The sequence below is a fragment of the Podarcis pityusensis genome (assembly GCF_964106645.2).
Source record: "Podarcis pityusensis genome assembly, chromosome: 5".
NCBI lineage: Eukaryota > Metazoa > Chordata > Lepidosauria > Squamata > Lacertidae > Podarcis > Podarcis pityusensis.
In genome coordinates, this window is record NC_138032.1 from 90,583,220 (window position 1) to 90,609,272 (window position 26,053).

The following is a 26,053-nucleotide window of genomic DNA, read 5'->3' on the forward strand; positions in this document are numbered from 1 at the left end:
AAATAAGGGACCAGCAGCCTCGAAAATTAGGGATCAGCAGCCAAAATAAGGGATTTTGGCTTAGCTTATACAGAAATCCCGCACTCATGGAGCCACTGACTGTGTTTTGCAGTGGGTTGGACTAGATCAGGGGTCTGCAACCCGCGGCTCCGGAGCCGCATGTGGCTCTTTTACACCTTTGCCGCGGCTCTGGGGCGGATACTAGCGAGGGGAGGAGGCGCATTGTGCGCCCCAACACTCCCCACTGTGGCGGGCACTGTACTGGCTGTGACGTCACATGGGGGTGGTGCGTGCGTTATTTTTATAATGATGAGTTTTGCGGCTCCCAGTTTTTTTTTCCTTCGGAAATGGGTCCAAGTGGCTCTTTTTGTCTTAAAGGTTGCAGACCTCTGGACTAGATGATCCTAAGGATCTACAACTCCCACCAAAGAAGAGTGGCAGACAAAACTGATGAACGACGTCAAGATGGCAAAGCTTACAGGCAGAATTAGAAACCAGGAAGAGGACCTCTTTAATAAAGAATGGGGAAATAATTTAGTTGAAAAGCTATTGTCAAGAGTTACATACATTGGTAGGATTGACAGAAAACTAGGATTGAACTATGGATGGACAAATGATTTATAAAAATAGAGTTATGAAAGGGATGCAGAGGGGGAAATCACTCCATTAAGATGCTGCACTGGTTGGAGGGGATGCTAAGCAGCACGTCGGGGCTGCCGTCGTCCTGGTGCAAGGAGTTCCATTGGCCCTTCCCCGCCCGAAAGAAGGGAGGAGGGGGAGGGAGAGAGATTCTCGCCCACACCATCCGCGAGCCTGGCATGAGGCGGTTGGCCGACTCTGGGGTTGTGGCGCACATCTCGCTTTATTGGCCGAGGGAGCCAGCGTACAGCTTCCGGGTCATGTGGCCAGCATGACTAAGCCGCTTCTGGCGAACCAGAGCAGCGCACAGAAACGCCGTTTACCTTCCCGCCAGAGCGGTACCTATTTATCTACTTGCACTTTGACGTGCTTTCGAACTGCTAGGTTGGCAGGAGCTGGGACCGAGCAACGGGAGCTCACCCCGTCACAGGGATTCAAACTGCCGACCTTCTGATCGGCAAGCTCTAGGCTCAGCGGTTTAACCCACAGAACCATTCTACTCATGTAAAAACACCAGGCAGGCCCCACAAATAACCCAGAGATTCATTTTAAATACAAGGACACATCACATTCTACTCGTGTAAAAACACACCAATTCCCAGACCGTCCATGGGCCGGACTGAGAAGGCGATTGGGCCGCATCCGGCCCCGGGCCTTAGGTTGCGTACCCCTGACCTAAGTCTGACAAAGGAAGTGGCTCCATGCCAGAGGGCAAATGGGTGGGTCTGAACAGGATGCCTCTCCTATTGGAACATAGAAAGCTGCATTATACAGAGTCAAATTATCCGTCTGTGTAACTCGGAATTAGGGACACGGGTGGCGCTGTGGGTTAAACCACAGAGCCTAGGACTTGCCGATCAGAAGGTTGGCAGTTCGAATGCCGTTGCTCGGTCCATGCTCCTGCCAACCTAGCAGTTCGAAAGCACATGAAAGTGCAAGTAGATAAATAGGTACCTCTCCGTCGGGAAGGTAAACAGCGTTTCTATGTGCTGCTCTGGTTCGCCGGAAGCGACTTAGTCGTGCTGGCCACATGACCCGGAAGCTATACACCGGCTCCCTCAGCCAATAAAGCAAGATGAGCACCGCAACCCCAGAGTCAGTCACGACTGGACCTAATGTTCATGGGTCCCTTTACCTTTTAACTCAGAATTGCTTCTGGCTGATCAGGGCTTTCTAGGGCAGGCATAGGCAAACTCAGCCCTCCAGATGTTTTGGGACTACAATTCCCATCATCCCTGACCGCTGGTCCTGTTAGCTAGAGATGATGGAAGTTGTAGGCCAAAAACATATGGAGGGCCGAGTTTACCTATGCCTGCTCTAGGGTTTCCCCAGCCTCAACCTAGAGATGGCAGGCAGTGAACCAGGGACATTGTGCATGCAAAACCATTTACACTTGGCCAGAACAGGGACTTGTTTGCATGTACGTATTCTGTAAAACACCGTGCATGTTGATGGAATAATGCTTATGCCAGTCTGCACAAGATCAGCAGTAATGGGAAAGGGGATGAGATAGTAAACCCAAATTATGCTGTCTTCAGAAAGGCCCCTTTGCAATGAAATCTAGCAAACGGTTTATCCATTTTATCTCCTATCTTTGGAATCACTAACTTTGATTTCCAACCCTTTATTTAATATTGTAATGGAATTCACCTGATTCACATATGATGATCATCATCATCATCATCCATCATCATCATCATCATCATCATCATCGCAAGAAGTGCCTTATGCCTTTTTGTTTTTAATTTCTTTATAAAAGGCAGTTGCTGGAGATAATTTATGGCTCTGCATAGCAAATGGTTTCTGGCACAGCTGGTACATAAAATATATAACCATCAAATGTCTTGTCAGAATCGAATAGGCCCCAAATTGGGACTTGCTACATCGCTTTTGAAAGATGTCATTCCATATAAATGCCTTTAACGCCTGGTAGAAAATTCCTATGAGCATGTTGACAAATGAAATAACCGGGCTTCTTTGATTAATGTCCAAGCAAACTGAATATTGGCTTGTATTGAAAAACCAAACGTCAACCCACTAATGGTTTTGAAGGAGGGATATTTTATATTTGATACAATCAAAGAGAAATCTGTTGCCAAAAGAAAAGCTGACAGGAGAGATTGAGGAAGAGACAAAACAAGCTCAGGAGATCTTGCAAAGCTGATGTAGAAAACTGGGGGGGACGAAACGAAATCATTGCAATATTTCTGATTTTGCAAAAAAAGAAATAAAAAGAAAACACAGAAATCAATCCAGGCATTTCATAAAGGTCTTTATCCAACGTTCTCCCATCAGCTGCTTTGATCTGATTGGGTTGTCAGCTCAGGAATTTGCTACTTTAGGAGTGTTGGAGGAAATAAAGAACCTGCCTTTTTTATTTTCATTTTACCTGTTTCGGTGACCGGCGAGGGAGACCGACTCTGAAAGTGGCCCCAATATTTTTCCCGCCTCCTCTGTGTTGCAAATGGTCTGGCTCTTATTCCGACGAGGGTCTGATAGTTTGATTTTATTTTGAGCAACGGAGGATGAGCAAATAAGAGCAGGCATCCTTGTCACAATTTCCAGTGGTGCAGCTGGGTCCCCCCATTTCTGTAGCTCCCTCCCTGCAACCTTTTTTTATTAGACATGACCAGACCCACCCACCCGTAACAGGAACTGCCAGGCGTACATGCCACATAAAGCAACCAACTAGGCAGGTTAATGCAGATGATGAAGTTCTCCGTTAAAGGGTTTTGACTTGCTGCTTTAATGGCAATGCCAGTGTTTTCAACCAAAAACAAAGAGGGAAAATGGTAGTAAAATGCAGAATTATTTATTACAACAAACAAATCATAGCTACAAAGATTCCAGCAATAATTCCTTAACTATCCTAATACTATGTGAATCATTTTGACATAAGCCAAATTTGTTTCGATGCAAAGATCTTCATCGGTGGCCCAATCTAACATATATTTTTTTTTTAAAAAAAACCTAAACATGGCAAATTGATAAGCTTTTTTTCTTGCATATAAAACCTCAGAGGAGAGCAAAACTATTCCCATCACACCGAAAACAATTGCCCTTGATAAACAAATTATCGACCTCTGTCTTTCTAACACTGGACTTGAGCTACAAATCTGCTTCTTCTGAGATCATCCCTGAAAATTTGGCACCTTTTACCTGTTTTTGAGAAGCTTTTTTTTTTACCGTGGAGCTGCCAGTTTCAAGTTGCTAAAGGATTTCAGGTTCAATTCTTGCTTTGGGGGAAATCCACAATTCATTACCTAGTCCACAAGCCATTAGAATTGGTGGTTGATCTGACTTGAGTATTTAGTTCACTGTTTTAAGCACCAGTTACCTGGTAGACTCATGAGCACAACTATGTATTTATTTATTTATTTATTTATTTAATTTACTAGGTGCCTTTTTATTTTGCCGTGACAACTGAAAGTGACTTGCCAAGTAACTTAAAAACAAAAAACACATACACTAAAACCAGGGGAAGAAATACATTAAAACATTCTACCCACACTAAAAGGCCATGGATAGTTAAAAGGGAAAGACCTGGTTTAAAAGGAATGGTTTTTTCTTGGCACCTGAAGATATGTAATAATGGCTCCAGATGAGCTTCCCCAGAGGTAAAGGTAAAGGGAGCCCTGACCATTAGGTCCAGTCATGGACGACTCTGGGGTTGCGGCGCTCATTTCGCTTTACTGGCCAAGGGAGCCGGCGGACAGCTGGCCAGCATGACTAACCCCCTTCTGGCGAACCAGAGCAGCGCACGGAAATGCCGTTTACCTTCCCGCCAGAGCGGTACCTATTTATCTACTTGCACTTTGCCGTGCTTTCGAACTGCTAGGTTGGCAGGAGCAGGGACCGAGCAACGGGAGCTCACCGCTTCCCAGGGATTCGAACCGGCGACCTTCTGATCGGCAAGTCCTAGGCTCAGTGGTTTAACCCACAGCACCACCGCATCCCCAGAGTTAGCATTCCACAAATAGCGAACCACCACTGAAAAGGCCTGTTCTTGTGTAGCCACCTTCCAGACCTCTCATGGACGAGGCACACAAAGAAAGGCCTCAGATGACAATTGCAGAGTCTAGGTTGGTTCCTATGAGAGAGGCTGTCCTTGAGGGACACGTTCATCAGTCAAAACCAGAGCTTTGAATTGGGCCTGGAAGCTAATTGTGCTGTCAGTTGGTCTCCTGTCAGGGACTAGCGGGGCTCTGAGGAGTGTGTGGTCCAAGGCTGACCCAGGAGAAGGGGCCAGCGGTTTATGGGGTTTCGTGCCCCCCATGAGGCAGTAGCAAGGGCTGGAAGAAGGCGAAGGGGCTGAGCAGTCGGAGATGGGGGAGGAGGTGCAGGACACATCAGAAGCGAAGGAAAAGATGGTTCCTGAGAGGGGTGAGCTGGGAGAATCCCCTCTGTCCCCTTTCCCACTGTCTTCCAGGAACAGGAGTGTCAGGAACGAGCCAGCTCCAAGCAAAGATTTACAGCCAACTGCAGAAAGCAGCCAGGAACAGAGAGGCTTAGATATTAATCAGGCAGGGGAGAACCAGCAGCTGCAGACTTCAGCTCTTCCAGACCGTGACAGGCTGGCTGATAAGGCAGTAAGTGCTGGTTCCGGGGGGGGGGGTTACCGTGCGGCGTGGTCTGTGTCCGGTCCGAGGCTGAAGCGGGGTCCAAGGCAGGGAGTCGGGTGTGGTCAGGAACTCTGGCAGGAGAGCAGGACAGGGTGCCGGCAGGAACAGGTAACCAACGATGTTGCTCCCGCAACCTGGGACTGAGCGGGCTGGCCTTTATCTCCTCTGAGGCATAGGGCAGCCCCGGTCCACAGGTGACTTGCCTCTCCTGGCCTGGAGGCGAGCACTCCTCCTGCGAGAACTAAGTTCCCTCCGCCTCTCTGCCCTGAGCCTCTGCAGCTCAGGAGAGGCTGGAGGGTTACCAGACCCAGAGGCAACCTCACCTTCCCCTGACGGGGCTGGGAGAGGAGCACCTGCAGGCAATGGGTCCTCGATCACCTCCGGAGCCAGAGCAGATTCAGCTGGTGTCTGCTCCTGAGGATCTGGCACAGGTGAGGGCCCTTCAGGTTCAAGCCCCTGCCCCGGCTCAGCCGGCCCTGGAGGCGGGGACTCCTGTGCAGGCTGGGATTCCTCAGGTTCAGCCTCTGAATCAGATTCCCAGGCCATCACACCGTAGCTGAGAGCAGGCTGGAACAGAGCCAAAGCTCGCTGGAAGCACAAAAAGGCGCGAACAGTCTCAGAGACAGCCTCTCAGACCAGGAAGAGGTTGGAGCTGATCCACTCAGTCCAAAAAGTCGGCAAATGGGAGGGCTGTTAGATAGGAAGCAAAACAAGAGACACAAGGGGCGTAAGTTCAATATCTTCTGTCAACGCCGGAAGGAGTCTTCAGAAGGGTCATCTTGAGCAATGATGCCGGAGGCTTTGTTCAATCTGTCCGGAGCAATCGGTTTGTTTTTGCAATAAATCCTCCTTTTTAATTACCTATGCTTACTGTGTTATCAAGCTCAGGGCTGTCTTAAGCATATGTGGCGCCGGGGTGCAAAGATCCACCTGGCGCACCCCCCCCCAGGGTTGCCCAGTCCCAGGCGTGCAGGAGAGTGGAGCCGGCTGGCCACCTCAGTGTCTCGCTGGCTCAGTCACCCCCAAACTCGCAGCGCAGAGCCGCCAGCAGCAGAAGAGCCCGTCGCAGAGCTCCAACCGACAGGCGGGCTCTTCCCCAGACTCAACTCTCGGTCTGGCACCCCTGAGAGCCTGGCGCCTGGGTGCCCCGCACCCCTAGCACCTATGGGTAAGACGGCCCTGATCAAGCTGGGAACCTGGACTTCTGACAAAGAGGAATTTGAAGATGCAGACGCGGTGGCAACTTCCACGTAACAGATTGCTTTTGCGTGCCTTGCCAGGCAAGGGTACTTAAATGTGGGTGGAAGTGTGGTCAAGCAGTTCTCCCAATGGTCCAGCTCAGAGCGCAAGCCTGGGGAGGAGATGCCAGCTACTTTGTCACCAGAAGTGTGTGTTTGTGTCTATGTATGCTCAGTGCACCTTAGTTACAGGAAACCAGGCAGAGGGCCTTCTCGGTAGTGGCGCCCGCCCTGTGGAACTCCCTCCCACCAGATGTCAAAGAGAAAAACAACTACCAGACTTTTAGAAGACATCTGAAGGCAGCCCTGTTTAGGGAAGCTTTTGACGTTTAAAAGATCTTCACAAACAAGTGCTTCCAGCCAGGTTGCAAAAAGAGGGAGATGAGGAAGCTGGTTTGTGGCCAGTGTCAGGGGAACTTCTGTCTGAAACACTGACATCCTCTGGACCATGCCTGCAAAGGACAAGCCCGGGCCATTTCCAAAGCTGGATGTGCTGCTCTGATGAGATCACTGGAATCGAACCAGATGTCTGTCAACCACCAGGTTTTGCAGAACAGCTGCAAAGCAAAAAGCTGAAGTTTTCACAGCCTGGGTCTAAAACTGCCTTGTCCTGTTGACTGCTGTACAGATTTAGCTCTTAAAACTTCTGCGTATTTTCTATATTACTTTTATATGTCCATTTCTTCAATAAAAAAGATCTTTAAAATAATAATAATAATAATTTATTTGTACTCCGCCCATCTGGCTGGGTTTCTAAGTTTATGTATCTTCTCAATTGCTGGGTTCCTAGGCTGAATGGTTGACCCTACTGTGCAATACACCTATTTTTCTACTTTTGATCTTTCTGTGCTAAGCACCCAGTAAACTCCAACAGAATCGAAAATGGTGAGAAAGCTCCTTCACAGTGGGAAACTGCTAGGGTGCCACGGCCCCAGAGTCCACAAGCTATCAAGAATTGACATTGGAGGTAGAAGGGTCTTCCGCTAAGGAGCCAGACCAAATTCAGAATTCTGTACCTGCCGGTGGAGATCAGGAAACCACCTGAGGATAGCAAGAAGAAGCTCTCAGAAGAACTTTTTGTACCTCCAGGCTACAGCCAGAATCCTCATTGGCCCATGAGCTTGAGGAACCAAGTGATGCCCACAGTATGTTTCCTGCTCAGGGAGCACACCAGGTGGGAGGTTATGGGATGCAGGAGGCAGAGCCTGGAAGAATAGAATAGAATGGAGGCAGATTCAATGTCAGACCAATACACAATACTTGGGAACATGGGCATAGCCAGGAGGAAGTTATTCCCCCCCCCCAAAAAAAAATCAAGTAAATAAATAAAAATACTTAACTAAAAGTAGAAATAATCAGAATATTTAAAATGGAAACGCTCACTGAGGTCACTCGGATGATGTTGCGGCACATTCTAGCGATGCAACTGGCATCCCAACTGAGCATCTCTGTTGCTCAGCCATGCAATGCTTTTACCATAGAGCAGTCATTCAGAATCTTGAGGAGATTAAAGACAGGTTGATGATAACAGGGGAGCGTCTCAACAGGTCATGCTTACTGAGAAAAAACATTGGGGGGGGGGAGGAAAGGTTTTCAGCAAATCCAAGAAAATTTAGTTTAGATTTTTTAAAAAACAAATGAAGAAAGGCACGTTCTTTTTAATTTTGCAAAATGTACTTGCTAACCGCTTGAAAGGTCCTCCCTGATGTCAATTTTTTAAAATTTAACTTTCTAGTTTTCAAATGTCTAAAGATTTTCGCATTCTTACTTGAGCACTTTGCATTAAAAAAAAAAAGTAACTGAAAACAACTGTTGTTGAGACGTTTCATTCCGAATCTGCTACGGTTCTCAACCTGTGGGTCCCCAGATGTTGTTGGACTACAACTCCCATCATCCCTAGCTAGCAAGACCAGACCCACAAGTTGAGAACCGCTGTCAGATAGACAGAGCTGGACAGAGGATGTTGACAGGTGGGTGTCCTGCCCCACCACCTGTGGGACACGGGTGGCGCTGTGGTCTAAACCACTGAGCCTCTTGGGCTTGCCGATCAGAAGGTGGGTGGTTCGAATCCCCACGACGGGGTGAGCTCCCATTGCTCTGTTCCAGCTCCTGCCAACCAAGCAATTCAAAAGCACACCAGTGCAAGTAGATAAATAGGTACCAGTGCAGGGGGAATGGAAATGGCTTTTCCATGCGCTCTGGTTTCTGTCACGGTGTCCCGTTGCACCAGAAGCGGTTTAGTCATGCTGGCCACATGACCCAGAAAGCTGTCTGTGGACAAACGCCGGCTCCCTGAGCCTGAAAGCAAGATGAGTGCCACAGCCCCATAGTCGCCTTTGACTGGACTTAACCGTCCAGGGGTCCTTTACCTTTCACCTTTACCTGCCCCACCAACATAAATCCTGACAACACCCATGCTAGGGGAGCTGTTTGTAAGCAACATCAGGAACGATGGGGCAAATGTGCAAATTGAGTAGACTCTGTAGAAACATTTGTCACTCTTAACTGTGCTTGGTAAAACTTCTAATATAGTGTAGCTACTTGAGTATCAGACACTGACTGGCTTGCATAGGCAGAAATGATCCTCTCCAATAGCTGTTGCAATGCCCTGCCTGATTTAGTTGGCCCTTTGCCGCAAATTAAGGCTGCAGTCCCATGCAACGGGAAGTAATTTACCTGTAAGTAAGCACCATTGAGGGACGTGGGTGACGCTGTGGGTTAAACCACAGAGCCTAGGACTTGCCGATCAGAAGGTCGGCGGTTTGAATCCCTGCGACGGGGTGAGCTCCCGTTGCTCGGTCCCTGCTCCTGCCAACCTAGCAGTTCAAAAGCACGTCAAAGTGCAAGTAGATAAATAGGTACCACTCTGGCGGGAAGGTAAACGGCATTTCCATGCACTGCTCTGGTTCGCCAGAAGCGGCTTAGTCATGCTGGCCACATGACCCAGAAGCTGTACGCCGGCTCCCTCGGCCAATAAAGCAGGATGAGCGCGCAACCCCAGAGTTGGTCACAACTGGACCTAATGGTCAGGGGTCCCTTTACCTTTTAAGCACCATTGATTTCAGGGGAGCTTATGCTATATAAACGTGCATTGCGTCAGGCTGCATGTGAGACCATGAGGAGCATAGAGGTGCAGTTGAGCCTGATGTGAGAGACTCTGAGTCAATATAATAGCTGCAATGTACAGACAAAACATAAACACGCAACTCCCCAGGTTGAGTCAAGGCTTGTTTCCCACCGAAACGAAAATGGACAAATTGCCTCCAAAGTGATTCTGCCATGCTTCCCTGTCCTGTGGCTTGATCCATTAATTAGGTCAGATCAGTCCAGTTCCTTCTCATGAGCTGTGGCTCGAGGGGGCGAGGGGGGGCAGGCCACAGGGATGACAAGAAAGAGTCGGTCATAATTATTGCAATAATTTCAGGTGGCTTGACAACCTTTCTAGGAAAAAGACTTTGGCGAGAAGGGTGAAATATGGAAATATGCAAAATAGGGTGGGTGGGTGCTTGTTTGTTTTAGAATGTGTCATTGCAACAACTACATGTGTCTTACACACATAAATACAAGCATGTGCCGGACAAATGTATCAATATGGTGCAAAGCTAATTTAGGTTAGATTTGCACATGATTTTATCATGTTAAAATCTTATTTTGTGTAGCCTCAACACTATATGTAGTATAAGCAAAAATCCAAGCTTTGCACAGCCATCTATATGTGAAGCTACCTATTTCTGTGTTTGCTTTTAAAGCACAATTTACCATATCCCTACACACAGTTTGGACGCAGGCTATTGCTGAACACAGCATTCCCCTACCAATTACAGTCACAATATGTAGAAAATAATGGACTAGGGTGTGTGCCCAATTAGCATTGGCCCATCCCAGTTCCTTATTCCTTTCTCCATCTATTGGCTGTTGTTGGCAAGGAAGTCCAAGCTCGACAGCATCCTGCCCCCAAACAGAGGGCTGGGCCACCAGGCACAATTCAACACTACCTCATAAAGGACACATCTCCAGTTGCCAAATGGCAGTTTACAGGCATAGTTATATTGGTTACCTGGGCTCAGCATGTTATCAATGAGTGTTGTGCAAAAAACAATGGTTTTGCCCGAATATATAGAAGACAATTCCCCAGTCACGGAAATCTGTTAGACAAAAATTATTTTGTGGCCTAGAGACATAGAATCATAGGACAGATTTATTGATTGAGCTCTTTCAAACTTTCATTGGAAATAGTCGATATTCTAGTGAACTAGTACAGTATTCAGCTTCAATAGACGCCCCTAGAAGACTACATGCTTTTGAACTATGGTGCTGGAGGAGACTCTTGAGAGTCCCATGGACTGCAAGAAGATCAAACCTATCCATTCTGAAGGAAATCAGCCCTGAGTGCTCACTGGAAGGGCAGATCGTGAAGCTGAGGCTCCAATACTTTGGCCACCTCATGAGAAGAGAAGACTCCCTGGAAAAGACCCTGATGTGGGGAAAGATGGAGGGCACAAGGAGAAGGGGACGACAGAGGACGAGATGGCTGGACAGTGTTCTCGAAGCTACGAACATGAGTTTGACCAAACTGCGGGAGGCAGTGGAAGACAGGAGTGCCTGGCGTGCTCTGGTCCATGGGGTCACGAAGAGTCGGACACGACTAAACGACTAAACAACAACAACAGGGAGATTATAAGTGGAGTGGGGGTGGCGGGGGCCGCACTCTGATGCATTTGTGGTCTCCTCTGAAAAGGATGCCTTGAATCAGCCCTGATTTTACTGCTTTTTCTTGCTAACAACTACAGTGGTACCTCAGGTTACATACGCTTCAGGTTACAGACTCTGCTAACCCAGAAATAGTGCTTCAGGATAAAAACTTTGCTTCACGATGAGGACAGAAATCGTGCTCTGGCGGCGCGGCGGCAGCAGGAGGCCCCATTAGCTAAAGTGGTGCTTCAGGTTAAGAACAGTTTCAGGTTAAGAACGGACCTCCGGAACGAATTAAGTACTTAACCTGAGGTACCACTGTAGTTAATGCATAAAAAAAGCTGATAGCTCACTTCTCTGTTAGATGCCTGCTTTCATAGGAGCCAACTCCTAGGGGCCGAGGTCCCTTCGCCCCACTCCCCATAAATAACTTGAGGGGGCTGTGTCCCTCAGTTGCCATTGAAATGGTGTCCCTGTGCTTGCCGTGTGACTGATTATGAAGGGTATGGTTTACCCCAGTATTTAATTCAAGTTGGCACCCCCGGGCAGGACACCCATTCGTCACCATCCTCCGCCAGGCTCTGTCTAGCTGCTTCAGGCTGAAATGTCTCAACAGCAGTAGTTTTATTTTTATTTTTTCCAAAAAAAAATATTAAGTTTCACAAAATTATACACAAGCAAAACACACAAACAAACAAACAAAAATCATATCCTTATTAAAATTACAGTGGTGCCTCGCAAGACGAAATTAATCCGTTCCGCGAGTCTCTTCGTCTAGCGGTTTTTTCGTCTTGCGAAGCAACCCTATTAGCGGGTTAGCGGGTTAGCGCTATTAGCGGTTTAGCGGTTTAGCGGCTATTAAAGGCTTAGCGGCTTAGCGGCTAAAAGGCTATTAGCGGCTTAGCAGCTTAGAAAAAGGGGGGGGAGCGAAAAAAATCTCAAGACTCGCAAGACATTTTCATCTTGCGAAGCAAGCCCATAGGGAAATTCGTTCTGCGAAGCGCATCGAAAAACGGAAAACCCTTTCGTCTAGCGGGTTTTTCGTCTTGTGAGGCACCACTGTACACTTATTGACATTGTTAAGTGACTTCCTCGCTTCCCCTTAGTTGAATTTCCATGCATATCCTTATCACGGCTTTCCAAATCATAATTCTTATAAACTTAACTTAGTCCAATAACATCCTTATGTCTTTTCAATTCGAAATTGTACATGTTAAACATCACTTAACTTATATTAATTCCTAAGCCAATCTGTTGCCTGCAAGCTATTTCCAATTAATTTAACTTAACAAATTTAGCTAAGTAATCGTTAAATTTTGTCCATTCTTCCTGATACTCCTCCTCCTTCTGGTCACGGACTCTTCCGGTTAGGTCGGCTAGCTCCAAAAAATCCATCATCTTCATCTGCCAGTCTTCCACTGTTGGCAATTGTTGGGTTTTCCACTTTTTAGCTAGTAAAATTCGAGCAGCAGTTGTGGCATACAAAAATAATTTAACATCTTTCTTGGGCAATTCCAAACCTGTTATTCCAAGAAGAAAGGCCTCTGGTTTCTTTAGAAATGTCTATTTCAACATTTTTTTCAGGTCATTATAAATCTTTTCCCATAAGTCTTTCACCTTGGGGCAGGTCCACCACATGTGATAAAAAGTTCCTTCCTTTTCTTTACATTTCCAACATAAATTATCACAGTTAGATTATATCTTTGCTAGTTTGACAGGAGTCAAATACCATCTGTACATCATTTTCATTATATTTTCCTTTAACACAGTACATGCAATGAACCTTACCCCTTTCTTCCAGTCTTTCCCAATCCTCAAACATTATATTCTGTCCTACATCTCTTGCCCAATCTATCATCACCAACAGCAGTAGTTTTAAATGACTTTCTTTTGGACCCATAGTGCTCAGAAAACTTTCTACAATATCTACTTTTAGCGAAGTATGCTTGATTAAGGAGAGGCAACCCCGATCGCTGCGCTACGCCCGGGCCCCTCGGCCGTCTTCCCGCAAACGTCGGGGATGAAGCGCGCACGTGTGAACACCGTTCTTGGCTGGAACCTCCGGAGGGCTGCGCGCTCCGCAATCCCCCGTGGGCTTCCCCTTCCCCGGGTCCTCCTCTGGCCGATCCCCGAGGAGAGCCGCGGGGCTTTGCGCGCTTCGCCAAGGCGCCCACCTCCCGCTCCATCTCCTGGGTCCTGTGCGCGCCTGTACGCCCCGGTTCCCTGCGCGCCCGCCTCGCCGTCCGAGGGAGCTCCGCGCCGCGCGTCCCGGAACAGGAAAGGTCCGCGCGGCCGGCTCGCCTTCTCCCGGCCTGGGCGCGCAGCAGCCCTCCTTCCCTGCTGGCCCGCTCCGTCCGGCCCTCCTTCCCCTCCCCGCCAAGGCGGGCGCGCAGGAAACCGGGGCCGCGCGGCAGACAGCCTCTTCCTGGGGCTTTAGGTAACGTCTCGCCAAGCGCCGCGGGCAGCAGCAGCAACCCAGCCTTCGCGGCCCTCCGCCGATCGCCCCACCCAAGCAGCCGTCCGCCGGGGCTGCTGAGCCGGGCGCGCACGTCGGAGGAGCGGGCCGCTGCGCGCTGCTGCTGCTGCTGCTGCTGCTGGCGGAGGCGAAGATGGCGCGCCCGGGGAGCGGAGGGGCTCTCCTCCTCGGCGCCGCCGCCCTGCTGCTGGCCGCGGGCAGCCTGGCGTCGGGAGCCCGCCAGGAGAAGGACGTCGGAGGAGGAGGGCACGGAGGCGGCGGGCCAGGGGAGCGGCCCTCGTCGTGCCACGGCGCCTTCGATCTCTACTTCGTCCTGGACAAGTAAGTGCCTTGCCGTCGGGGCTCTCCAAGAAGAAGCCTCCTCCCCAAAGTGCCCTGGGCGCTTACTCCCGAGTAGTCCGTCCTCCCAGCGGGGCTGGCTCCCGAGGAAGCCGTCGTGGGCTTGCAGCCTCCCGGTGGAGGTTTCGTCCGGAGAGTTGCTCGCAAAACGCACCGTCGTTTTGTGTTGGAGCAACGTCCGCTGCGGGGAAGGGTGCAAGCTTCGGGGTTGCACCGAAGTGCGTGACAAGGTCGTCGGGCTGCCCAGACGCCAGCCTAACAGCCTAACGGGGGCAAATTGTACTCTTTTTCTGCCAGCTGAAGTTACTCCAGGGTCGTTGTCTTGCAAATCCGCACCTCTTTGTTGTACCTTGTTGCAACCCGAGGGCAATTGCGCCCCCTCCTCTCCCCTATACATCAGCTGCACAGAGGCCCTACAGAGAGAGTTGAAAAGTGCTATTGATGAAAGCGTAGCAGTCGTGGTTATTCCCTCCTCGTTGCTGATGTTGTTGTACAGAGGCGTTCATCTTCTGCCAGACCGGATTGAATGGCCAGACTTTTTGCCAGTTTTCTGGTCATTGTGAGGAAGAACCATCACAAACAGAAATCCAAGCAGCACAAAGTAGGTTCGGCAGAAAGAGCATTTAAAAAGCACGATCCCAAGGAAATGGGTTCATTTCCAGCAATTCTCCAAGAGGCCAAGTTTTGGCCAGATGTGAAGACTTCTGTGTGCACTGTCAGCAGTGGCGTAGCGTGGGGGGTGCAGGGGGGGCCGGCCGCACTGGGCGCAACATCTGGGGGTTAGGGTTAGGGGGCGCAAATCCACGGGTTAGGGGGCGCAAATCCACGGGTTAGGGGGCGCAAATTACTTGCCTTGCCCCGGGTGCTGACAACCCACGCTACGCCACTGACTGTCAGTGCATGACGGTCTGCATTGAACTGCACCTGGATCGAGTTCCGGGTCTCCCTCATAGTTTGGCACTGAGCAACACTGCTTTTATTGCATATTAAGATTAATATTCAGACTTGCTAAGCGACTTAACAGCCTAAGTGAAAATATGTTAGCTCTGAAAATTGTTCTTTGCTCGAGCAAGTATGGAGCTCAGACAAAGAATGTTTCACTTCCTAGCATGCACATTATGGAGGGACGCGGGTGGTTCTGTGGGTTAAACCACAGAGCCTAGGGCTTGCCGATCAGAAGGTCGGCGGTTCGAATCCCCGTGACGGGGTGAGCTCCCGTTGCTCGGTCCCTGCTCCTGCCAACCTAGCAGTTCAAAAGCACTTCAAAGTGCAAGTAGATAAATAGGTACCACTCCAGCAGGAAGGTAAACGGCATTTCCGTGTGCTGCTCTGGTTTCGCCAGAAGCACCTTAGTCATGCTGGCCACATGACCCGGAAGCTGTACGTCGGCTCCCTCGGCCAATAAAGCAAGATGAGCGCCGCAACCCCAGAGTCGGTCACGACTGGACCTAATGGTCAGGGGTCCCTTTACCTTTACTTTATGCACATCGTGAGCTAAAAGCATTTCTCCTTGGGAGAAATCGGTTCTGTGGACCCCATGAACAAATAGCTTGCAAGTCTTTAACTCTGCCATGCGTTTAAGCCGCTCTGTTTAGAACCATGACTGAAAAATATAGCAGCTGATGGAACAGACCTCCAGCAGCGACAGCTTGAATTGTCTAACTAATCACCAAACAAACCCACAAAATTAAGAGAAGCCAAAAGAGTTGATTGTCACGCAGTTGATGAAAACAACCAAGACAGCTTCATTTCTCTTAATGCTGAGTGGCAATTTAAAATACATATATTCCATACAAACTGTCACTGTCGTTCAAGATCCTCCGAAAATGATACAGTAATGGCAAGCCGGTGGTCAGTTTATGCTGGCCTAGCATACCTAGTTGTAATATAGAATCGTAGAATCATAGAATTGTAGAGTTGGGAGGGACCCCAGGGGTCATCTATTCCAACCCCCTTTTGCCCAACGTGGGGCTCGAAGCCACGACCCAGTTGTGTGCTATCTGTACATGAAGCGTGTGATGGAGGGAGCTAGTCTGTGCATGGCGACAAAGAAAGGTTTCCATAATTTCGCTGCCCCTCGCTACAGGCTAAGCACACCGGTGTCTGTAGAGACAGATACCACAGTGCTGTGAGTCATTGTGGCGTAGGCAGCAAATAGCCAGCGGCTCTTTTTAAAACGATCTTTTTAAGTTTTCAGCAGAGAGATTCCCGTGTGTGTTGCTCAGCTCCCAGTCTGAAGCATTGGGTAGAACTGATTTATAGACTGTCCAACTCAACAAAGGGCACAGAAGGTGCGGATTTAACAGACACGGGGAAAGAAAAGAGAGACCCGAAAAGAGAGACCCATTACATGGATTGTCAGTCAAAGCAAAAATGCTGTTGAAATCAGCGAGGTTTACTTCTGAGTAGACATATTTAGGATGGCAGTAAAAAAAATCTACTGGAGCTCTTTACCTTTCTCTTTCCAAATGGGGATAATAAAACATAAACCAGCAACTTTCTAATAAGACTGTTATGTTCACCATTGAAAGCAGCAATTATTCATTTCTGCGTTTCCTTTCTTTTTAATAATGCTTAGCATTCATGTATATTTTATTATACTTCACCAAGTTGGTGAAGTAAGCCAGTGTCATTCTGTCACTAAGTTGGGGTGAAACCATCCTACCGTCTCCAGGGGCCTTATTTGCTCCCCCAACCTCCTATTACAGTTAATTTGTTTCATAGGGAGGAGTCCAGCGCAGAGCGAACGTTACAGCAGAGTGGAGATTTCTGCTTGTACAATGGACCATTCTCCCCTCTCCTCCCTGTCTCCCGCATGCCCCATGAATCTCTTCTTGGGGTTTCCATGATACTCTGGAGCAGATTTGCAGGGGGCGGGACCACAAGAGTCATCTAGTCCACCCCCTTGCAATGCAGAAATCAATAATAATAATAATAATTAATAATTAATTAATTAATTAATTAATTTACATCAGAGTGGGAGATAGCGTCCTTGCAACTGATGCAATTTTATTTTATGCATCTGTGTTCATTTGTTGTTTTTATGTATGCAATTGGTGTATATTTGTGTCCTTCGATGTATTCTCTGCTTCCCACCGGTTTGTTAAGCTTGTGTGAATGCTTAGCCGTCCATAAATGAAACCACAATAGCTTAATGTTATTGTGGTGTGTCACTGACTGTTTTGCTCTAGCCAATTTCAGTGTTAATTTGCACCAGGCTTTCAGGGCTTTGAATGGTAATGGGGTAGGTTTTTTCTGCTTCAATATTGTGGCTATGTTTTATGCAGAAAGATGGGGTAGAAATTATCAAAAGTGAACAAAGGGTGTTTCCTCATGAGAAAGCAAAAACTGAGTTCTATGTTTCACCAGGAAAAGACAGAATAAAAATAAATAAATACTGTTATTCAAAAAGAGAAACCAAACCAAACCGTAAATAGGCCAAGATCACCTAGTGGTTTGTGTGTGTGTGTGAGTGATTTCAGTCAGTCTCGATGAATTAAAAAAAAAATTGCCTGTACAGTGGTACCTTGGTTTGCAACTGTTTTGGATTATAACCGTTTTGGATTACAACCACGTCAAACCCGAAAGTGCGTGTCCCTTTTTTTGGATTACAACCCATTTTTTGGGGGGGAGGCCCCATTGGCGAAAGTGCACCTTGGGTTACAACCTGTTTTGGTCTACAACCGGACCTCCGGAACGGATTATGGTTGTAAACCAAGGTACCACTGTATTGGATGATCAGAGAGAGAAGAAACAACACATGTTTTAACATGAAGCTGTTGAAAGGAAGAAGGACCATGCCTAGATGGAATGTGACAGCTCTCCTGTTTACACTTACTTCAAAGTAACCTCCGTTGCTTCTGAGGAATTATACACAGGAGCCAGACTAGCAGCAAGGCACGATGCCACTAAGTAATGGGTAGTTTGTCTTACCAAAGCACTTTGGGCGGTCCAGTCCAACACCTGATTTGGAATTGCATGCCTGTTCTTGCAGCTTTTTCTGCTGTCTTCACGGGGCAGGGTGTGGTGACAATTATCACACAAGCTTTTCATTTTCTAACAATGAAAAACTATTGCCAGGGGATAGTCATTATGGTAAATATAGATTTGAGCAAAATCTAAAATCCATCGCGCACGTTTTTCATTTGATGAGGGAGCGTGGCAGAGAGGGATACGTATGAAAATGCAAAGGTGAAAACGTGCATCCCATTTGCATAAGAGATTTACTTGCTCCTGAAACCGTTCGGACAACCTTTATATGCAAATATAACTAGTTCTTTTTAAAGCATGGTAATTATCCTAAGAGGGACACGGGTGGCGCTGTGGGTTAAACCACAGAGCCTAGGACTTGCCGATCAGAAGGTTGGCAGTTCGAATCCCTGCGACGGGGTGAGCTCCTGTTGCTCAGTCCCTGCTCCTGCCAACCTAGCAGTTCGAAAGCACTTCAAAGTGCAAGTAGATAAATAGGTACCACTCCAGCAGGAAGGTAGACGGCGTTTCCGTGCGCTGCTCTGGTTCGCCAGAAGCGGCTTAGTCATGCTGGCCACATTACCCAGAAGCTGTACGCCGGCTCCCTCGGCCTGTAAGGCGAGATGAGCACCGCAATCCCAGAGTCAGTCACGACTGGACCTAATGGTCAGGGGTCCCTTTACCCTTAGAAACTGCAAATTGCTATATCTTAACAAGTAGAACTCCCCTCTGCCTTCTCTGTCTTATGTCTTCACTATGGAGTAACCCCCCCCCCAAAAAAAACCCCACACCTTGATAATTTTGCTGCTATCTCCAGGAGCGACAGTGGAGGAATTTCCAGGTGGACACTCATCTGACCTCCTAAATGTAGACCCTGAATTCGTTTCTGTCTTGGGAAACCTTTCCCCCTTGATTAAGGGTGAAAAATCCAACTTTGGTGAGCCCCTCAGCTTAAAAAGCTCTTCTATCCCAATTTTCTTTTTTTATCCTTTAAGGCAGTGGTTTTCAACCAGCGTGCCCTGGCACCCTGGGGTGCCTTGAATGATGGTCAGAGGTGCCACGGGCAATACTGGCCTCTGTCCGAATTCCTATGCCCCACAAATAACCCAGAGCTGCATTTTAAATACACACATTCTACTCATGTGAAAATACAGTGGTACCTCAGGTTAAGTACTCAATTCGTTCCGGAGGTCCGTTCTTAACCTGAAACTGTTCTTAACCTGAAGCTCCACTTTAGCTAGTGGGGCCTCCTGCTGCCGCCGCGCCGCCAGAACACGATTTTTGTTCTTATCCTGAAGCAAAGTTCTTAACCCAAGGTACTATTTCCGGGTTAGTGGAGTCTGTCACCTGAAGCGTATGTAACCCGAGGTACCACTGTACACTGATTCCTGGATTATCTGCTGGCAGGATTGAGAAGGTGATTGGGCCAGATCTGTCCCCCGGGCCTTAGTTTGCTTACCCATGCTCTTGCGTCTCTGCCTCCCAAAGGCTTGCACGACTGTTTGTTGCAGCAGCCCTGGCTAAAAGCTCCCCAGGCAAATGGTGCCTCTGGGGCTGGCCAGGGGTGCTGGCTGCCAGGAGCTGAGGCGGCCTTGGAGCAAGCAAGCGGGCGAGGGAGGCCAGCCAGCTGGTCCGCCAGCCCTTGCTGTTAGGAATGGACAGACAGATGGGAGACCAGGCACCATGCTGGCGTTCCTTGTGCTTGCTGTGTGCAAGGCCTGTCTGGGAGCTGAGTGCCCAGCGCTGCCATGCAGGCCCGGCGGTGCCCACTGCTGCCTCCCAAGGAGAGTAAGATGGTGGCCTCACATTTGGGCCAGTCTCTGTTGGGCCACTAAGGCTGGGGGCATCCTCTTCCCCGGCCCCTGTGGGGCAGTGTGAGAGACCAGGGATGGCGGCGGCAGCTGCCCAGAGGACCCCCAAGGAGAGGGGAAGGGAGAGGAGAAGAGGCCGAGGAAACATTACCCAAGGGAGGGTATTTGAAAAGGGGTGAGAGGCTGTCAGTTCTGCAGGCAAGGGGTGACATAACTGGGCTTCTGAGCCCCACAGGGGTGCCACAGAAAGAAGCCAGTTGGTCAACAGAGGTTGAAAAGCTCTGCTTTAAGGTATTACAGTAATTATTTTGTTCAGGTATCAGTAACCAAAAACAAACGTACAGATGAAGGTTGTTGGTTTTTTAATGATGATGATGATAATTTTATTATTTATACCCCGCCCATCTGGCTGGGTTTCCCCAGCCACTCTGGGCAGCTTACAACACACATAAAAAATGGCAGAACATCAGACATTAAAAATTGGTACCTCGGGTTACATACGCTTCAGGTTACAGACTCCGCTAACCCAGAAATACTACCTCGGATTAAGAACTGCGCTTCAGAATGAGAACAGAAATTGTGCAGTGGCGGCGGCGGGAGGCCCCATTAGCTAAAGTGGTGCTTCAGGTTAAGAACAGACCTCCAGAATGAATTAAGTTCTTAACCCGAGGTACCACTGTAAAGGGCTGCCTTCAGATGTCTTCTAAACATCAGGTAGTTGTTTATTTCCTTGACATCTGGTGGGAGGGCGTTCCACAGGGCGGGCGCCACCACCGAGAAGGCCCTCTGCCTGGTTCCCTGTAACCTCACTTCTCGCAGTGAGGGAACCGCCAGAAGGCCCTTGGATCTGGACCTCAGTGTCTGGGCAGAACGATGGGGGTGGAGACGCTCCTTCAGGTATACTGGGGCAAGGCCATTTAGGGCTTTAAAGGTCAGCACCAACACTTTGAATTGTGCTCGGAAACGTCCTGGGAGCCAATGTAGGTCTTTCAAGACCGGTGTTATATGGTCTCGGCGGCTGCTTCCAGTCACCAGTCTAGCTGCCGCATTCTGGATTAATTGCAGTTTCCGGGTCACCTTCAAAGGTAGCCCCACGTAGAGCACATTGCAGTAGTCCAAGCGGGAGATAACTAGAGCATGCACCACTCTGGCAAGACAGTCTGTGGGCAGGTAGGGTCTCAGCCTGTGTACCAGGTGGAGCTGATAAACAGCTGCCCTGGACACAGAATTGACCTGCGCCTCCATGGACAGCTGTGAGTCCAGAATAACTCCCAGGCTGCGCACCTGGTCCTTCAGGGGCACAGTTACCCCATTTGGGACCAGGGAGTCCTCCACACCTGCCCGCCTCCTGTCCCCCCAAAATAGCACTTCTGTCTTGCCAGGATTCAACCTCAATCCGTTAGCCACCATCCATCCTCCTTTTACTGAGTTTCTGCCAGAAGCTATAAGAGAGTTGAGTAAAAGTTGGCCATTGCTGATCTGAGTATAATTCACTTTCAGGTCTGGAAGCGTCAAACACCACTGGATAGAAATTTATTCCTTTGTTGAAAGTCTGGCTGAGAAGTTCATAAGGTGAGTATAAACATCTGGAGATGTGAGTGCAGTTGATTTCAGTATTTCTAATCTCCCTCCTTATTCATATTCACTTATTCACGGTGCTTTGCCCTGCCTTTGCCTCACAGTCCGATGCTTCGAATGTCTTTCATTGTGTTTTCCTCGCGAGGGACCACAATTATGAAGTTGACTGAAGACAGGCAAGTGTCTATATTTTTAATTAAATAAAGAAGGGGAGGGAAGGCGAGTAGAGGTGTTCCTGTGAATTGGTTGGTAATTTCCTGGGATGAAAGAGGAGCTAGTTTTGGAGAGAGCATTGGTAGTTACTGGTTTGTACAGTTTTTGCCCAGTTACAACTGGGGAAACATAAAAAAAACCCTTGGTTTGTATGCACTGAAACGTATTTTGCCATTTGGCGATACTTTTTCCAGTTCTGCTTGTTGTGTAGCTTTGTTCGCAATCACAGAACGCTGGAAACTTGGGAGAGGCAGGCAATTAATTTTGCCTGAGAAAATAATAATAATAATAATAATAATAATGGTAATATTCGTACCCCGACCATCTAGACGGCTCCCTGCAGAATATTAAAAACATTTAAACATTAAATGTTTTAAAATATTAAATATTAAAAATATTAAAAAATAAAAAAATATTAAAATTAAGGTCAGCATGCTAGAAACCAACTGCAGTTACCATGGCAACAGGTCCAGAATGCCAGTGGAAAGACCCTTTGGGTAACTAAAAGTTTTAGATGCCCCTTCAGCCTGCTTGATATTGAGGCCATTGAATTGTAGAGTTGCAAGCGTATCTTAGAGGACATCTCAGTGATGGGCATCTTCAGATATTTGAAGATGTCTGTTATATTGCATGTGGATAACCTCTCCTCCAAGCCAGACAGCCCAATCTCTTTGACCTTTCCTCATAGGTAGTGATGGCCAAACTTGGCCCTCCAGCTGGTTTGGGACTACAATTCCCATCATCCCTGGCCACTGGTCTTCTTAGCTAGGGATGATGGGAGTTGTAGTCCAAAAACAGCTGGAGGGCCAAGTTTGGCCATCGCTGCTCATAGGTTTCCAGGCTTCTTGCCATCCTTGTTGCTTCCGTTGTGTTCTTGCTCGATGGTTAATAAAGCTCTCTTGAAAGCAACAACCCCAATTTCATGAAACCAGTGGAAGCCGTTGAGGTTGCTGGTGGAATTTTGTTAAGTAGTTGTCAGTTGGTTGGAATGTGTTGGTTGCAGGGTGGATAAAAATCAATGATTTTAAAAAATAATAAATTTAAAAATCGGATTTTTTTAATCGGGTTTTTTTTATTTATTTATTTAAATCGGGTTTTTAAAAATTTAAATCTGATTTTTAAAATAAAATGTTTTTGGAGGAAAATTCTTTCTAAAGATAGTTTTCTATTTAAGTTACTTTATAGTCCAAAGCCTATTTATCAGGAAATAAGGATTAGTTTTAAGTTTTTCATGTGTGCTAAAACTCAGTCTAAGTTGGGGTTTTTAAAAAAAATTGTTTAACCACATCAGTTAAGAAACATGGATACATATGGATACATATGCTATAATGTTTTTGTTTTAGTTAAATAAATTGTTTAAATTGTTGTTAAGGAAATGATTATTTTTCTCCTTCCAATAAAGTACAGCAGAAAAGTTGTCCTAATATAAATAGCTAACTTATTAAACATCACAATAATTTCATAATTATCTGTCTATGTATTTCTAATGGTATAACCAAATCAGTAATTTCTGATATAACTGTAAAAACCACTCTGAAACTTTATCATTCCAGAAATGAAACCTTCATCTGGTTGTAAATATTAAGACGATACCAGCATGCGTCTTTCTGTAAAAAAATAGTAATGACTTAAATCAAGTCTTGCTGACTAGTGATTTAAATCAAGTCTTACTGACGAGTGATTTGAATCGATTTGATTTAAATCAAATCCACCTTGGTTGGCTGATGGTTGTGGGTCAAAACACAAGGACTTGTCGCTGTCTTAATGTACGGCTTCCATTTTGTTGGGTCGTGTTGAGTTTGTGCATAATTTTCAATTAGATAGAGAGATCTAGAGATCTATGAATATGTTAATTCAGAGAAGTATTCCAGTTCAGTAGGCTATGTCGCAGTGAACAGGACCATACGACCCTATTTTTAAGTCCCCGGGGGGGGGGTGCAATTCCGAGCGAGCTTACGCGATGTACAACGCACGCTTTCCGGTCACTTTTCAGCCGTGTCGTTTGCTGAGGGTTTGCTGTCTTATTGCAACGTTTCGCGGTGGCGAAGCAAAAACGTTGAAAAGCTCTGCCTTTTCCCCTAGGGAAGTCATCCAGCGAGGCCTTGCAGTTCTTCAGAGACAAGTGCCTGGAGGAGACACATTCATGCATGAAGGCTTTAAAAGGGTAAACGCTGCAGTTCCTCAGTGCTGTGATTTACACATACCAAGTGCTTCCAATTCATTTCGGGACCCAATTCAAAAGGCTGGGTTTTGGGTTTGTTTTTTTCCTTTAAAGCCCCAAAAGGCTTGAGGCAGGGCCTTGTAGGGGTGGCAACCAATATATGGAACGCTGCGGTCTCTTGTCAAGTGAAGAATCTTCTTCTTCTCCCAAGGCACTTGCTATTCCCCTTGCTGACTTTATGTCGGTTTTAAGTTGTTCTTCGGTTGCATTGTTTGTGTTGGTTTTAGCTATACTGGTTATTTGTAAATGGTTTTAGTGGGGGGTTTTAACCATTTAATTGTTGTGATGCACTTTTAGTGGTATGCAAAAGACCAAAATGATACATCATCATCATCATCATTTACTATTTATACCCCGCCCTTCTGGCTGGGTTTCCCAGCCACTCTGGGCAGCTTCCAGCAAAATATTAAAATACAATAATTCACCAAATATTAAAAGCTTCCCTAAACAGGGCTGCCTTCAGATGTCTTCTAAAAGTCAGATACTTGTTTATTTCTTTGACATTGGATAGGAGGGCGTTCCACAGGGCAGGTGCCACTACCGAGAAGGCCCTCTGTTATGTGAGTGGTATATGTATATATATGTGTGTGTGTAATAAATAAATTTGTGTCCTCTGTTGCAGGCAAATGAACAGATCTATGAAAATTATGGAGGTAGGAGATGTTTCTATTAGGAGCACTGTCACTTCCTACTGTAAGCATCCCAGGGAGGGATATGCGAGGGAGGAGGCCTAATAGGAGTTGCCATTAGATTAGGCCAGGCCTACCATCTTGAATAAGGGACGCGGGTGGCGCTGTGGGTTAAACCACAGAGCCTAGGACTTGCCGATCAGAAGGTCGGTGGTTTGAATCCCTGCGGCGGGATGAGCTCCCGTTGTTCGGTCCCAGCTCCTGCCCACCTAGCAGTTCGAAAGCACCCCTAAGTGCAAGTAGATAAATAGGTACCGCTTTACAGCGGGAAGGTAAATGGCGTTTCCGTGTGCTGCGCTGGTGCTGGCTCGCCAGTTGCAGCTTCGTCACGCTGGCCACGTGACCCGGAAGTGTCTTCGGACGGCGCCGGCTCCCGGCCTCTTGAGCGAGATGAGCGCGCAACCCTAGAGTCGGTCACGACTGGCCCATACGGGCAGGGGTACCTTTACCTTTACCATCTTTAATAATAATAATAATAATAATAATAATAATAATAATAGTTGTTATTATTAATACTCTGCCCATCTGGCTGGGTTTCCCCAGCCACTCTGGGTGGCTTCCAGCAAAATATTAAAATGCAGTAATTCATCAAATATTAAAAAGCTTCCTTAATTGATCTGTTTTGATTTGGTGGTTTTTACAATTGCTGTCCAGAATATTTTCTTGACGTCGTTAACTGTCTTAGGTCATTGCTGTTCTTATATGATAATCTGAAGGTATCATTTCACAGCGTGCAGAAAAGTTAGAGCTACTGACTGTTGCCATTTTTTCTTATTACATCCAAATGGGTTTTTTTAAAAAACATTTGTGCCATGCAAGCTTCCGTCTGATCTTTTTAACATCAAAACTTAAATGGCTTTTGCTTTCCGTTTAGCCACATTTTCTAGGAACTAGACTATTTCATATGAAACAAAGGGAAGACTTGGATGCCAAACGATAATTCCCTCTCTTGCCTGCGTTTCTCCCAAGAAGCAAGACGAATGCGCCCAATCTTTCTCTCCCTTCCCAAGGTCACCTTGAAGATCTTGTGTCTCTGTGACATGAGCAAGAAAAGAATATTTGACATTAAGAATACCTGTCAACAGTGATCAGTGTCTTTAATTTCAAGCTAGACTGAGAGAGACATTTGAAAATACGATGAATTGTATTAGGAATGCACCCAGTAATAAAACAATATTTTAAATGACTGCTTAGCGGCGCTTTCAGATTGATGTATGTAACAAATTTCACGAAAGCGGTTTTCTTGAGATTCTTCAATGAGCTACCTACCTGTTGCTAATAGCTCAGTTTGTGGAATCCCCAGGCGCTTCAATGAGAGTGGCTACTGTATGTTTGAGCCTTGCTTCTGTGCATGTCATTCAGCCTCAATCCTGTTTCTCTGCTGGTTGATGCCCAAGTAAATTACTAGCTTTTCTCTTAAGCTGAAGCCTTGTTTTCTTTTTTAATTGAAGAATCTAATATATATTTATGCTGCCGTATTTCAGGACTCCAGACAGCTAGCGTGATCATAGCTCTCACAGACGGGGAGCTGCAAGAGGCCCAGTTTTATTACGCAGAGAAAGAAGT

The 26,053-nt window shown here is 47.1% G+C and overlaps 1 protein-coding gene across 1 annotated transcript in view; it reads left to right on the forward strand.

Moving 5' to 3' along the window:
* The first annotated feature begins 13,749 nt into the window (after positions 1 to 13,749).
* The window catches only part of ANTXRL (ANTXR like), a 53,849-nt gene continuing 41,545 nt past the window's right edge, over positions 13,750 to 26,053 (forward strand). Inside the window, exons 1-6 of the mRNA XM_081005554.1 lie at positions 13,750 to 13,988; positions 21,287 to 21,358; positions 21,469 to 21,540; positions 23,660 to 23,741; positions 24,421 to 24,451; positions 25,972 to 26,051. Of these exons, the coding sequence (XP_080861680.1) occupies positions 13,801 to 13,988; positions 21,287 to 21,358; positions 21,469 to 21,540; positions 23,660 to 23,741; positions 24,421 to 24,451; positions 25,972 to 26,051 (525 nt within the window). The 5' untranslated portion in view covers positions 13,750 to 13,800. The remainder of the gene's footprint in view (positions 13,989 to 21,286; positions 21,359 to 21,468; positions 21,541 to 23,659; positions 23,742 to 24,420; positions 24,452 to 25,971; positions 26,052 to 26,053) is intronic.